This window comes from Nomia melanderi, chromosome 3 (assembly GCF_051020985.1).
Source record: "Nomia melanderi isolate GNS246 chromosome 3, iyNomMela1, whole genome shotgun sequence".
Classification (NCBI taxonomy): Eukaryota; Metazoa; Arthropoda; class Insecta; order Hymenoptera; family Halictidae; genus Nomia; species Nomia melanderi.
In genome coordinates this window covers 9,635,871-9,651,510 of record NC_135001.1, presented here as the reverse complement: position 1 = coordinate 9,651,510, position 15,640 = coordinate 9,635,871, and the positions used below count along the sequence as shown (strand labels likewise).

Here is a 15,640-nt window from a genome sequence, read left to right as displayed (position 1 = left end):
CATTTGTAGTGAAATCTATATACATTTCAATAATACATTAGGCACATCTATGAGCATCATAAAATTCACCTATCACCATCATTTTCTTGCCATTGTCACTTATAACACACCCATATGCCGTCTTATTTACTGAAGTCAGCTTGTATACGTCATTGCAAAGGTTACTTGGACATATCGCGTTTGTTTGTTTCACAAATAAATCTCATACGCGATAAACTATAGCTGCGTTCGCCTTTCCTTAATACCTAGAATTGCTCGGGGGAGCCTTTGTGGCTAAAGATTCTGAGCGTGCACGCCAGCAATAGCAAGAAGGAGAATCTTAGGCTATCTATACATCAACAACATCACATATTAATTCGGCCGTCTATACCTCGAATACATACGTGGTCGATTACTGATACTGGCTGCATGTTATTTGCTTAATAGTCACATTCACTAGACACTCGTCTGTTTATCGATTCACTTGGAGCAAAGTTTCTTCTTCGCTGCTCATTTGCACATTGCACAGTTCATCAAGATTATCCTCCGTTGACGAATGGTTTCTTTACTGTGCCTGAACCAGTTTCGCTTACTGTTCCGACGACGTCATTTCTATAATAAATTTAATTAGAGGAACGGAATCGTCTTGTTGATTCGGGATACTTCTCTATCCTTTTGAAAGACGTTACGTTATGTTCGATAAGGTGACACCTGAAAAGGCGATCGCCTTCACCCGATTCAGCATCGCTTTGTGCTGCGCTTGGCCGCTCTCGTCAGACGCTACCAAAGCACAGGTGCTGCGTTACAGGTTCTTGCGAGTCGCTGCCGGGCTCAGCGCTATGGGATTATTTTTACCTGTTTCGTACGCGATGTACCTGAATTATGGCGACGCGGACGTTTTCGCTAACACAGCTTCCATGATAATTGCAACAACCCACATTATGGTGCAGGTTCTCGTTTTCAGCCTACTGCAGGATCGTTTTCGGGTAAGCTGTATGATTTTGAATATGTTTCGTTTGGTTTTGTATGGTCGGTATAAGAATGATAATACAGTATATACAGTCACGTACTATGTGTTTTACAACGAAAGCAGCATCGTTCGTATGGTCCAATTACGTTGGGGTGGCCTCAGAGCTGGGGAGGGTGTACCTGCCCGATCTCATTTAAGTTGCCATTGGCTGGTCAGGTCGAGAAGAGAGATATGGTGAAGAAGGTGCGTGCTTCACCGATTCCGCCTTGAGTCGGACCTGTTAGGTTGTATGGGAGTAGGCGTACTTGTACCCTGGAAGGCAGGCTGCATGCTGTGTATACGCGTGTCTGCACGCAAGGGATAATGCTTGGGCGATTGTGTTCCATCGCATTAACAAATTGAAGATCTCAAAAATTGGTTCATCTGAATGCATTGCGAAGCATTGATAGCAATGTGATATGTCTTTTTAGAAGTCGCGCCGCAAAACGAAGGTTGTCCATCTCTCTTCGACTTGCCCTATTAATATATATAATTATAATGATACTATATCTTAGCGCAATTATATTATATCAAATACTTAAAGTCTAAACACCGGCCTCATTTGCTCGTCTCTGAACAATGAGTAGCTAAAGAAAATATTTAAAACCTTATACATTTTCGTAGAATAGTATATTTTGATTGAATATTTATCATATTCAATTTGACACAAACGAAATCGAAATTTTTAATTTATAAATAGATTAAAAAATGTAATTTTTTATTTCATGGCGGATTATGACATATATTTAATATAAGTAGAAAACGAGTATTAATATTTAAGGCATGTATGGTATTTTTCGAAACATTGTCCAAGATGTAGGGACATTAGGCATTGAACACACACACAGCTACTCTCGCTTCTTTTTTTACTAGCAGAGCAAACATTACACGGACGCCGTACATATCGGCTTTTTTCCCTGACCCAATAATTATAGCAACTGTATGGATTTATATCACCCTAAAGTCTCTGGGGGTGATCAAATTTTGGTGTGCGAGGTGTAGGAACAAGTACATAAGGAGGTAAATTACAATCATTTGATATATTTTTCGTATTTGAGTGCCTTTCGATCCAGGAACGTCCAACAGCATGCAATGGTTTGTTATATTTTGTAATTTTTGTAATATTTTCTAACTTAGATACATATAAAATTTTATTGAATTATACAGTTTAATTGTAGTGCCATGAACTTATCATTTCCATTCCTTTTGTCTTAAATGAGTTCTACTTATATACGTTATCGATCCATAAGAATAGACAATCGAAAAGCCAATTTTTAAGGACTCAAAATCTAATTGATTGAGTCCTTTGGAATATTGCACTTCGTGCCGTCTAATTCGAAGGACCACCCAATGAATTGGCACTGAAAAAACCACTGATAACTGACTGATTCTTTAGTGTCCCTATCTGACTCTACTCTACGTGTTTCTAATTCTGACCGACTCTCCCAAGGGACCTTCTAATCTTCTTGTCTAACAAGGGTTTTTCTGATTTTTCTTGGGTCCACTTCCTCCCTCTTGATATCCGAAAAAGGTGGGGCTTCAGCCGCGGTTTTTCCATCTCTTCCTATCTATGATGACCACTCCCGCATCATCCCCTTCCAGTACGCCCATAGTGTGGTACTTCCCTTGGAACGAAAGCGAAGAAGTTGGTCACTAAGGTGGCAAGATGTTTTGCAAACATCGCGGAAATTCCGTTAGGTGAAGATCCTTGAGGACACTTATTTCTAAAATTCTAAGGGACCTTCCAGGACACGACTTTACGATACCTGGGCTGAAGTGGAAAAATAGACAATGGCTGATTTCTAAACTGAACCCTTATGTGCCGCATATTGGCTGCAGGCCGTCCTGCCAAACTACCGAACGGAAAGCTAACGGTTATGAACGATTCTACGAATATTTTACCGTATCGTAAAGTTGTCCCCTTGTTGCCCTAATACCAATTAATAGACTTTCACTAAATAAGATGCTAAAAACAAAAACCAAAAGATAATAGACATTTACCTTTATCTTACCCGTAAGTGTACGTCCACGGGTGAACGAACATTCACGGTATAGAAATTAGTTATACTTTGTGCAAGGAACGGCGCGCCGTGTTTGAGAATTCGATATAACTTCAACAACATTTTGCAGCTCTTGATCGAGGATTTAACAAGTTTCTGCGAGAATATGCAATCCTACGAGAAACGCGTCGTCCAACGATACGTCGACAAATATTCCAAGTTTTACGGGTGGACCGTGACGTGGTTTTATATGTGCTCAGTTGTGGTCATCTTAGGATCTTTGCTTGATTCGACACAGACGTTTCCAACGGTCTCCGAGTATCCGTTCTCGGTTGATTACATGCCCGTGAAGATTACTATTTTTCTACACCAATCAGTTGTCAGCTTCCAATGCTCCTCTGCCGTTAGTGCGAACATGTTTGGAGCTTTACTGCTCCTGTACTCGGCTGCAAAGTTTGAGATATTGACGATTGATTTTAGAGCGGCCACAACTGTCGAGGCATTGACTGATTGCCTCAAGAAATATTATGCGGTGACTAGGTAAGTAAAAAATATAATACTGTTGCAAAGTAATGTTCAGGTATAAAAATGTACGACTAGTACCCTTCCTTCTTACCGTTGTTAGTCGTTACATTATTTCTCTTTATTCTTTTCTGTTTTACGAGTCACGCTCTCGTGAGCATTTAATGAAGTCGCCTCAGATCGGATCTCCGAAATTTGAACATATTTTTTATCGGTTTGTGCTTGTAATTGAGAAGCTTCTATGAAAATATCATAACATTAGGATTTGCATAAGGTTAAATGAAATGAGTGATGTTAACGATTTGACGGCCACCATCATGTGATCACGATTTCTGTTAGATATACCTGGCAAGTGGTCAGCGGTGTTCAGTATGTAGCTTTTGCTACGATACTTATTAACAGCGTAATCATTGTATTTTGCGGTTACAATTTAATTGGGGTAGGTACAGTTCCTTTTCTCATCAAATGGTTTGTTACTGAAGTATGTATCAGTATGGAATAATTTGAACTGTATCTTGATGAACAGCGACAAATGATCATAGTGTACATGCAATTGATATTCATCGTTGGGACTTCGTTGTTGGAGGTTCTCATGTGGGCAATACCGGCCGATCATTTAATGGAGATGGTAAGATACAAATTCCGAGTAAATTCAAGTTTTTCAATTCAAGAAATGAAGATATTGATTTTAGGATGTAGTAGAACAATGATACCGTTTTGATATCATTTATTATACTTTTCATATATTCTTCTTTATATGATACAATTTATTAATTATAGTAATCAATATATTAATCATTTAACTTTTGCAACGGTCAGAGTGAAAAAGTTACACGAGGTGCGTACGAAGCAACATGGTACGAACAAGGACTAACAGTGCAAAAAACAGTACTTCGCATTATGATGCCACAGAAACCTATGAAAATCAGCTTGAAATGCTTCGTACCAAACCTTAATCTGGATTATTTCTGTTCGGTATCAGTTCCACTTATATCATCATATTAGTAATAGTAATTATCATTTTTATTAATCTTACTCAAAGTTCTTTATGGCATTTCAGTACATTTCAAGCGCGTTCTCCTTGTTGGCCGCTTTGCGAGCAGTACTCGATGATAGTGACGATATACTGCCATCCAAGTCAATTAACAGTACATATATGATGCGATAACTGATTCATCGTAGTTTCTTTCTATTCAAAATTAATTTTTCCTCACTGCGATAGATTTATCTCCTCTCGAAGTATTGTATGATGTACTGAAATGTTAAAAGCTTGAAAATTGTAACTTTAAATACACGAAGACTGAAGAGAGGGGAATATAAGTTGTACTAGCACTTTAATATAAATCTTGGATACAAATTTATTTATAGTCAATTTGTGTTTCATTTGCGTATCACGTGTTACCATTACTTATTCATTTGTCAAAATCAACGATTTTGTCATAAGTGTATGTAGTCTAGAACAGACGTATTATATTTTCCTTTAGTTATCTATTAAAAAAAATATTTATTATTCTGACGATAACTTTTCCATTCAACACGGCAGTATAATGCCTTTCATTGAATGAGATAGTAAACAGAGCATAAACATGTAATGTGAAACAGAAAATGAAACTTAAAAACATTTGTAGTGAAATCTACATTTCAATAATACATTAGGCACATCTATGAGCATCATAAAATTTACTTACTACCATCATTTTCTTGCCATTGTCACTTATAACACACACATATGCCGTCTTATTTACTAAAGTCAGCTTGTATATGTCATTGCAAAGGTTACTTGAACATATCGCGTTTGTTTATTTCACAAATAAATCTCATACGCGATAAACTATAGTTGCGTTCGCCTTTCCTTAATACCTAGAATTTCTCGGGGGAGCCTTTGTGGCTAAAGATTCTGAGCGTGCGCGCCAGCAATAGCAAGAAAGAGAATCTTAGGCTATCATTACACCAGCAACATCACATATTAATTCGTCCATCTACGCCTCGAGTAGACTCGCGGTATATTGTATTACTGGCTCCATGTTATTTCCTTAATAGTTGCATTCACTATTCACTCGTCTGTTTACAGATTCACTTGGAGCGAAGTTTCTTCCTCGCTGCTCATTTGCACTTTGCACAGTCCAACAAGATCCTATTCCGGTAGCAGGTCGCTCCCGTACCTTGCCGAGCACGTGTGGAATGTTCCGTTATTGTTTCAGCTACGTCATCTGTCAAGGAAACACAACTAGAGGAACGTAATCGTTTCGTGAAGTCTGGATATTTCGCTACCATTTATGAAAGTCATTGCGTTATGTTTGAGAAAGTGACACCTGAGAATGCAATGGCCTTCACTCGACTCAGCTCTGCTCTATGCTGCGCTTGGCCGCTCCCGGCTGGCGCTACTAAAGCTCAGGTGCTGCGTTACAGGATCTTGCGTGCCGCCGCAGGACTCAGCGCTCTAGGATTATTTTTACCAGTTTCGTACGCGATGGTTCTGAATTATGACGATGCGATCATCTTCGCTAACACAGCTTCCATGTCAATCGCCACGTTGCAGCTTATGCTGCAACTTCTCCTCTTTAGCCTTCTGGAGGATCGCTTTCGGGTGAGCTGTATGATTTTGACTATGTTTTGCGTGATTTGTCTGTGGGCCAAATATAAATGATTCGATAGTACGTTTATCAAAGAAAGCTGCACCAGTCATGTATTAATCTGTGTAATCATAATATATTGTATCTAATAGTAAGGCCTTCTGAATTATTGGAGTATCATCTGGAATATCTTGTGGCTTGATTTTTTTCAAGGATATAATATTTTGTTAAATTATACAGTTGCATTAGAATACTATTGTTGTTCTAATTTCTGTGCTGTAAAATAATATAATAAGAATAGACTCTCGGAAAATAAGGATTGACACTCGTAAGTTATTTAGCAGGCTACTATTCGGTAAGGGTTAACATCCACATGCCAATTGACAGACTTTTAGTAAATAAACTGCTAAAAACCGCAATCATAAGATAATAGACATTTAATTTCATTATATGCGTCAGTTCACGTACGTACCTGCACAAACATCCACAGTATAGTAATAACTTACCCTTTGCGGAAGGAAGGGCGCGCCGTGTTTGAGAATTCGATATAACTTCAGCGACATTTTGCAGCTCTTGCTAGAGGATTTAACAACTTTCTGCAGGAGCATGAAATCCTATGAGAATCGCGTCTTGCAACGATATGTGGACAAGTATTCCAAGTTTTACGGTTTGACCGTGACGTGGTTTTACTTGTGCGCGATCATGATCATCTTAGGACCTTTGCTCCAATCGACGCAAACGTTTCCGACGGTCTCCGAATATCCGTTCCCGGTCGATTATATGCCCGTGAAGATTATTATTTTTCTGCACCAATCCGTTGTCGGTCTCCAGTGTTCCTCAGCCATTAGCGCAAATGTGTTTGGATGTTTGCTGCTTCTGTACTCTGCGGCAAAGTATGAGATATTGATGATCGATTTTAGAGCAGCCTCAACTGTCGAAACATTGACGGACTGTTTCAAACGATATCACGCGGTGTCTAGGTAAGGCAAACGTGTATTAATGACCGAAAGTTATTTTCACGAATGAAAATAATGGATTACGCTTTTCGTTTCTGCGACCATTTTTTTATTATTTATTTCTTAACAAAACTGGGTGAAGGTAGCATACGTTAACAATTGTAGGCGCTACCGCGAGAGCGTGATTTTTGTTATGTAGATATGCCTGGCAAGTGGTCAACAGTGTTCGGTATGTAGCTTTGGGTACGATAATCGTTAACAGCGTAGCCGTTGTACTTTGTGGTTTCAATTTAATTGGGGTGAGTTTTGTTTTTCTTCTCATCAAATGCTTTGTTACTGAACTATGTATCAGCATGGAATAATGTGAAATGTATCTTGATGAATAGCGACAAATGATCATAGTCTACATGCAATTGATATTACTCATTGGGGCTTCGTTGTTGGAGGTCCTCATGTGGGCGATACCGGCTGATCATTTGATGGAAATGGTTAATATGATTTATTTCACTTCTCATATATTCTTCTGTATTTGATATAATATATTAATTATATGTATCAATATAATATAAATATAACTTTTTGTAACGGTCAGAGTGAAAAATTTGTGCGCGGTGCATACGAAGCAACATGGTACGAACAAGGACCGGAAATGCAGAAAACTGTACTTCGTATTATGATGCCACAGAAAGCCGTAACGATTAGCTTGAAGTGCTTCGTACCAAACCTTAATCTGGATTATTTCTGTTCGGTATCAGTTCCGTTTATACTTTTATATTATTGATAGTAATTATCATTTTTATTCTACTTATTTGAATAGTCTCTCCAATATTTCAGTACATTTCAAGCACGTCCTCTTTATTGACCGCTTTACGAGCAGTACTTGCGGATAGCGATGATGTACTGCCATCCAAGTCAACTAATAGTACAAATGTGTTGGAGTAACTGATTGATCGTAGCTTCATTCTCTCCAAAATGAATTTTTGTCACTACAATAGCATTGTCTATCTTGAAGTATCTTATGTTGTACTGAAACGTTAAAAATTGAAAAATTGTATTTCTGAATGCTCGGAATTCGAAGAGAAGGGAACAAGAGCTGCGTAAGTCCTTTGACATATACCAAGATGTAAATTTAAATATAGTTCAATTTTTGTGTTATATTTATATACTATATATTATTATCATCTATAGAAATCAATAATATTTTCCTAAATGTATTTAGAATACACGCATTATATTCTCCTCTAATTACCGGTTAAAATAGTAATATTTATTACTCTAACGATAATTTTTCCATTCAACGCGTAAATATAAAGACGTTCGTTAAATATGACGGTAAAATGGCTATAATCATATGACGTGAAACATAAATTAAATATTAAAAAAATAATCTTCGATTAGGACATTTTGAATTTCAGTAATACATTTTGTATATCTACAAGCATCATAAAATTCACTTACCGCAATCATTTTCTTGTCAATTTTACTTGGAACAATCTTATCTGCTAGTTTATTTGTTACAATCAACTTTCGTGAGTCATTTTTGGAAATTACAAAATCGTTTGTATCGAAAAACCAATTGGTAGGCTTCCAGTGAATTAACTGCTAACAACCAAAAGCATAAGATTATAGTCATTTAGATTCGTCCTACATGTAAGTTCACGTGTGTATGTGCACGAACGTTCGTGGTATAGTAATAAGTTACCTCTTGTGGAGGGAACAGCACGCCGTGTTTGAGAATTTGATATAACTTTAGCGACATGTTGCAGCTCTTGATTAAGTATTTACCAGCTTTCTGCAAGATCGCGAAATCCTACGAGAAACGCGTCTTCCGATGGTACGTCGATAAGTATTCTAAGTTTTACGGGCTGACCGTGATGTGATTTCACTTGTGCAACGTCGGGATCATCTTAGGACCTCTTTTCCAATCGGCAGAAATGTTTCCGTTTGCGAAGTTTGACATATGGATGATCGATTTTAGAGCGGTCACAACGGTCGAGGCATTGATTGACTGCCTGAAGAAATATCATGCCGCGATTTGGTAAGGTAAAGACGTATTAAAGTCAAAAAGTAATTTTGATGAATAAAAATAGAGAATCACGCTTTTTATTTCTGCTGTTATTTTTTATTATTTTCTTTTTCAACAAAGTGGAATGAAATCAGTGATGTTAACAGTTTGATGAAAGAAAGTATTTAAGTTACTCTAATCGTTAGAAACGAGTTTTGATACAGGCCAAGCTTTGTGTTATAATTATGTCTGTGGAAATTATGAACTTGTATATTATATATATGATATATTCCGAAACAGGTGTTCATTTTTTACCTAACAAACTTCTATGTTATTGGTACGAATATTCGAACTTTGACGGAACTATACATTTCTTAAATTAAGTAAATTTATTTCGATTAGCTCATATAATAACTGGGTACCCAGATACTCATGTATCTTACATACGTATGTAAAGGGATTAATAACAATGTACTCTATTAAATTATACAGTTAGCAGAAGGTGGGTCGTACACGTTACCGTGCTGCCATGTTTTTATTCTCAGTTGTTATTCACTATTGATCATAGCTTCTTTTCGTTCGCTTGCATGGAAATGTGTTATTTCCTGTGTTACACCACCATCTGTTTCAGCAGAAGAGATTCGAAATTTCATTTGTATGGAAAATTCAACCGATACAAAGGTTATTCTTCATTAATATTTCTTTTATTTTCTAAAAGAATGCGTAAAAAAGCGCAATATCAATAAGAGAGTATAATTGTCATATTTCGATTTATTAGGTCGATTTATCATCACTTTCTCCATTATACTTATGTTTCCTTTTAGCCATTCCTTCAAATAAATTATACAAAGATGAGGCAACGACATTAGCCTCTCAATTTAATTAATTATTCAGTATTATGAAACGACTGACAGCGTTTCCCATTTGCTTTCGTAATAACCGTCTCTAACGACGAATTCATTTACTGAAACAACAAATTGGCTTCAGTCTGTATCATCGTCGTTGCTTGAAAAGGTTCCGATGTCAGTTCCGAGCGATTTTTCAGCAAATAAAGAATTTTAAGGGAATACAGATATATAAACTAAATTTTGAATAATTATTGTGAAAGTAAATAAAAAAAAGCGCAAAATGGGTAAGGTCAAAGGTATCAAATTACTCAGGTACTTGAGGATGGGCTGTCGAATATACGGAAACTGGCCTCCGGATCCGGACGCTACAAGATGGCGAGTGATAGTTCCAGAAGTGATGTTCGCGATATTCATTATAAATGAATCATCCGGGATATTGGCTATGATATATGGTATTTTCTGTTATTTCACAGACGTTAGTGAATTTGTCAGATCGTCCGTGGAAATATTATTTATGGTCGAAACATTGTTTAATTTAATCTACTTTCGATGGAGATCATCAGAATTTCAGGTGTCTATATTAATTGACAATGTAGTTACATCTAATTGAACGAATTATAATTAATTAGACAATTTGATTGATTGGAGATATTAATCATAGTTACAGCCAATTATTAACAATATTGACGTAGCAGAAACATACTAGTAACATATAAATATATTATGACAATTTCAGCGTTTAATATTTGGAATGGTAGATTTCTTTGTGACATCCAATCCAGAGGACAATATAATCAGACAAAATTATTTGCAACGCATCAAAACAGTGTACTATGGTCTAGCTACTGAGTTCGTTTTAGGTGGAACATTCTACTGTGTGTCGCCGCTTTTCACAGATTCTAACGAAACCCCACTGAACACAGTATATTTCTTCATACCAAGGGACGAGTATTGGGGTTTCCGCGTTACTTTCTTCCTGAATATGTTTCTCATTGCGAACGCGGCTTCAGTGCTTTTCGTAGACCTTCTAATAATTACCCTAATATTGCACCCGGCTACTAAATTCATGTTATTAAGCAACGCATTGTTAACCAGCAAAGAAAAAGGAATGACCTTTATGAAGAAATGGATCAGAGATCATCAAGAAGCAATTGGGTAATGATACAATCATTTCAAAAAATGTTCAAGTGAATCTTAATATTTCTATTACAGCTGTGCAAATGAAACTAACCGTATTCTATCACCACTTGTGGTTAAATCAACAATTACTGTAACATTGTACGTGATAATTTCCAGTCTCTTAATCACACAGGTGAAATTTTATTTTTACAAATCTACAATAATTTTCTAGATTGTTTAGTCATTATACTTTTGAATATCTTACAAGTGTAATTAATTCTTTTAGAATGTTTTTAAGTTTGCAACGTCGAAATTCTTCGTAGTCGTCACGTTCACATTGTTCAAATTTATGGCCTGCAGTTGGGCAGGTGATTTAATGACCAAAAATGTGAGTTCCACTTAAATAGCTGCCAACACACCGAACTTACGAACATTCTAACTTATGAACATTCTAAACAGGCACAGGATATTGCCTGGAAACTTTATGTCTCTCCTTGGATGAACGCTTCGCCAGAAGTTCGCAAACAGGCAGTGTTCATCATTCAAAGGTGCCAGAAACCCATCACCATTCACGTGGAAGGATTTGTAACTGCTTGGTCCTTGAAGTTTTGTAGTCAAGTAAGTTACAACCTTATACTGTAAAAGCACTGAATATTGATGCATGGTAATATCTGTTATTCTGCAGGTACTTTACACAACTTTCTCGGTCCTTTCAACTTTGAGAGCTATATTACGCTTTGAATCTAAATAGTGTGTAAATACATATATTATAAGCAGCAGTTCTGCTATATTTCAATGCATTTCATTGCTTTCCTATGATAATAATAATAAATGTTCAACAGAATTCTCTATTAAATTACATATACTCTTACCCACAATCTTCTTCTCATCATCTTTTATCCTCTTCTATACATTATTAACTTAACAAAAAACTGAACACTGTAGGCTATAATAAACTACAATAATAAAAACTTTCCGTTGCACATTTTTCATTAGGATCTCAGGTTAAATCCTGTCGACGAAACGGAAACGAAGTGGTTTGTTGGGCACGTTGACCATCATGAATTTGCTTTTGATGTCAGCGTAATCGTACTCGATTCTGAATTGTCGTATAAGCTGAAAGAGAGATAAAACATTAAATTAAAGATACTTGATCGATACTCATTTAAATACCTTCGCAGTTAGCAGCATCATTGTCGTCTCAGCCAAATTTTTTCCTAGACATGATCTTGTACCATAACCGAAAGGTAGACAGCTGAAATCTGTGTTATCCTCGCAAAAATTGTGCAACCACCTTTCCGGTCTAAATTTATCAGGATCCTCATAGTTTTCTTCTCGTTGGGAAGATATTTGATTCGCCATTATAACGAACGTCTGCAAAAAATATTACAATATAGAGTAATATAAAACAAAGTTGATATTTATTTAATTTAGTTGCAAGTGTTGTCACTTAAGCTTCACTGGGTCTTACAAGCCAAAGGAATGATAATATAAATTAGTCTTACTATTAGAAATCTTATGGATCTTAATGTTTTTACTGTAGCTTGCATATTTACCCCTTTTGGTATTGTATATCCGTGAAGCGATATCGTCTTTGGTAATAGTCTAGTGATATATGGAAACGCAGGATGCAGCCTTTACATAAAATAAAATTATCTATTTTATATATATTTTTAATATTTGATATGACATGACTTTAAATTCGGTCACTACCTCAAACTTTCCTGAATGCACGCTTTCAAATACGGTATATTTTTTAGTGCCTCTTCGGTTAAAGGGGAATTATCAGTTGGCAAGACATTCATAATTTCGTCATAGAGTTTCCTCTGGATCCTCGGATTCCTGGCCAAGTGGTACAGAAGAAATGCCGCGCAATTTCCTGTCTAAAAGTGAAATTTTTTGAATGAAATTGTCTGAAAATTGTTATATTTACGTAATCAATATTACCGCTTGTACTCCCAAGATGATCATGTCCATCAGCATCGTACAGATGTCATCCGGATGAATGCCGTCGCTTAATAGAAATTTCTCCAAAACCGGTAAATCTTCTTCGGCCTCTTTCGTTTTGTACGCTGAGACAGATCGACCGCGAAGTTTACTTTGCGCCTGACGAACGTACTTCCCAATGACTCTGAAGACGTGAAAAATATTGTTAAAAGTATTTAAATTTTCACTATAATTTGAAAATGTTTCCTAAAGTTTACCCGTCAAGAACATCGCAAGCTTCGAAGAGATTCTTGGCAAATGGCGTTAAAAAGAACCGCCAGACTTGGAAACCGGTTTCGCAGCGATTCATATACTTGTGGGCCGTCGTTACTGCATCGATGATTTGTGATGGCTCGGACGTGGCGTTGTAACCGGATGTTTCTAAAAAGCCGACATGTTTGTTGAACGCTATAGTGGAGAAGCATTCCATGGTCCAGCGCATCAAGTCTTCATGGAAATTGCGAGGAACCTGTGGAAGCAAAATAACAAATTTTATTTTCCATCCAATTTTTTTTATTTCATATTCTCTGTACAGTCTAGTTCAATTGGTTAACACCTTCTCCTATAATATCGAGTCAGACTCTTGATACAAATTTTCAATCGACTTCGACAATTCTAAGTGTTATTTATTTCTTGTATAAATGCAATGCTATTTATCTATTATCAATTTTCAACGTTTAGAGTAAATATAGATACAGAATAAGTATCAAATTCTTTTCTTTGTTGAATTAATAACAGTAGAGTAGTTTTATCAAGCATAGATGTGAAAAGTATCACAGGACAAGGGGTTAATTTTGTTCGTTGCATACTTCGTCTTGTTTATTGCGTGTCGTGTATATCCTGGCGATTAATTCGTCGCAGATCATATCGATCCTACAGAAAAAACTGGAAGCCATGTTCTTGAAATCCTTCTCGACTTTTTCTCTTACTTTTAGCCACTCTGACGCCTGCCTAGATGAAAATACAATACTATACTCTGTTTTTTCTATAGAAGAAATCGGGAACGTCTTGCATAATGAAATGCAAATTCATAATATTAGTGATTTAAAATGTGTATCTATTAACATTATGAATTCATATTTTATTCAAAAAGTTTTGTTCTTTTTTATCTCATGTTTCAGTATTATTTTGTCTTATTATTTGTTTTAATTATGCGACGGTGTGCACTAACAGTGAGAAAGGTCCACCCAAACGATACTTTCGATGATGGAGATGATACTGTTGCAGAATATCGATACCACTGCGAATCGGTGTGTCGCCTTCTTGTTTGAAGATTTCAGCTATGTGTTCGGGTCTGTATCAATCATTATATTATAATTAATAAATAAATCAAAAGTTTAAATTGAATTAAACATTTCGAAAATTCATAATCATTATTCCTTTGAATCAATTCAACCCCGTTCTACATTGATCACGTGTTGTCAAATTAATACGAACATGAGCTAATGAATATCACCTATGAATCATAATGATGTCCCCTGAAAGAGGTCCATTGAGCCTCACGATGCAACCGTATTCGTTGAAAAGATATTTCAACGGTGTAACGTTGCGATTCCATGATAAACGTCCTGTAAAATGATAGGTTTCAGGTGATTAATAAAATCATTCAAGTATTACGGACTTATTAGATAAAGATTAAAAAATGTTGTTACATCGTATAAGTTCAATTTTTTTCGGTATCCACGAATTATTCTACGAAAATTTATATCTACTTAAAAGCCTGCAGTCTATATGAAGATCCTAATGCACATTCAATTATATGCTACAAAGAACTTTAATCCCATACGAAATATTACTGATCCTTAATAATAGTCTCATTATTTAAGCTAAAGCTGCAAAGAAACCTGAAGAACTAGGGATATCTCCCGATAAAAAAGACAGGAATATTTCGTTCGAATATTTCACACTAAGCATTCGGATCTTCGGATTTCGACCTATCGGTACTTCAACAGATCGTACCCTGGGTGAATCTGTTGACTAGCAGACTGGAAAACAGTTGCGTACCGAGGAGCGGCACGTATTTCCAATACTTCTCCCAGAGTTTCAGGATCGCTGGCCCAGGAATTTCTTCGAATGGCAACGGTGACTTGTCAACGGCGATTTGTGGATCGAATCTTGGCGTAGATAGGAAGGAAGACGACGACACATCACTTGGATCCAACAAAGGGATCGCATCTGTGCGGTTTAGAGTATCCGTGACGACGGCTGCTCGGCTGTGTGCCATTGATGCTGCTGAAACAGTTTGTTATCGCACGTTTCGAAATCATCATAATAATAAATAAAATGCTTATATTAAAGTATTCTATAGATGTTCTAGTACAAGTTGAAGATTTATATTTATGTTATTTACAGATTATATCCGAAGTATCTAGATTCAGGCATTTCTGAGTCTCATTCGCTGTCATTGGCTTCGCAATCTTTATAACCGAACACTTCCGTGACAGTGTCACGATTTTCGGCAGAATTCGTTGCATCGTGCCTGCTATCAAGTAATTTTATGGTGAATTTTATATTAATTAATAAATTATTAGTTTTAACAATTTTATAAACTACTGAATCTGCAAGGTTGAATTTTTTAATCGATCCCTTAGTTTCATGAGAATACTAACTGGCAAATTATTTCTTCATCGAATAAAAGTTAAC

The 15,640-nt window shown here is 36.4% G+C and overlaps 3 protein-coding genes across 5 annotated transcripts; 2 read left to right on the top strand and 1 right to left on the bottom strand.

The window, feature by feature from the left end:
• Nucleotides 1–25: 25 nt before the first annotated feature.
• Nucleotides 26–5,839, top strand: LOC116429558 (uncharacterized). 3 transcript variants are annotated; one of them, XM_076365303.1, is made up of 6 exons: nt 26–965; nt 3,119–3,528; nt 3,850–3,949; nt 4,037–4,138; nt 4,330–4,520; nt 5,712–5,839. In XM_076365303.1, the coding sequence occupies exons 1-5, from the start codon at nt 672–674 to the stop codon at nt 4,513–4,515; spliced, it is 1,092 nt and encodes a 363-aa protein (XP_076221418.1). In that variant the 5' UTR covers nt 26–671; the 3' UTR covers nt 4,516–4,520; nt 5,712–5,839. The 3 variants fall into 3 exon arrangements, with proteins under 3 accessions (XP_076221418.1, XP_076221419.1, XP_076221417.1); XM_076365304.1 differs by lacking the exon at nt 5,712–5,839 and adding an exon at nt 5,582–5,653; XM_076365302.1 differs by lacking the exon at nt 5,712–5,839 and adding an exon at nt 4,571–4,870 and having other exon boundaries at nt 4,330–4,485.
• LOC116429570 (uncharacterized) lies at nt 5,573–11,762 on the top strand. The gene is made up of 12 exons (XM_076365681.1): nt 5,573–6,097; nt 6,654–7,063; nt 7,239–7,338; nt 7,426–7,527; nt 7,632–7,782; nt 7,857–7,961; nt 10,153–10,463; nt 10,629–11,047; nt 11,105–11,204; nt 11,298–11,399; nt 11,471–11,629; nt 11,697–11,762. The coding sequence occupies exons 1-12, from the start codon at nt 5,804–5,806 to the stop codon at nt 11,760–11,762; spliced, it is 2,319 nt and encodes a 772-aa protein (XP_076221796.1). The 5' UTR covers nt 5,573–5,803.
• On the bottom strand, nt 11,327–15,314 carry LOC116429369 (putative cytochrome P450 12a5, mitochondrial). Its single transcript, XM_076365305.1, is given in 10 exon segments — nt 11,327–12,127; nt 12,185–12,385; nt 12,568–12,646; nt 12,725–12,894; nt 12,959–13,142; nt 13,216–13,466; nt 13,807–13,948; nt 14,165–14,277; nt 14,468–14,565; nt 14,957–15,314. Coding segments are annotated over 10 exon segments (1,614 nt in total). The 5' UTR covers nt 15,222–15,314; the 3' UTR covers nt 11,327–12,016.
• Nucleotides 15,315–15,640: the final 326 nt, after the last annotated feature.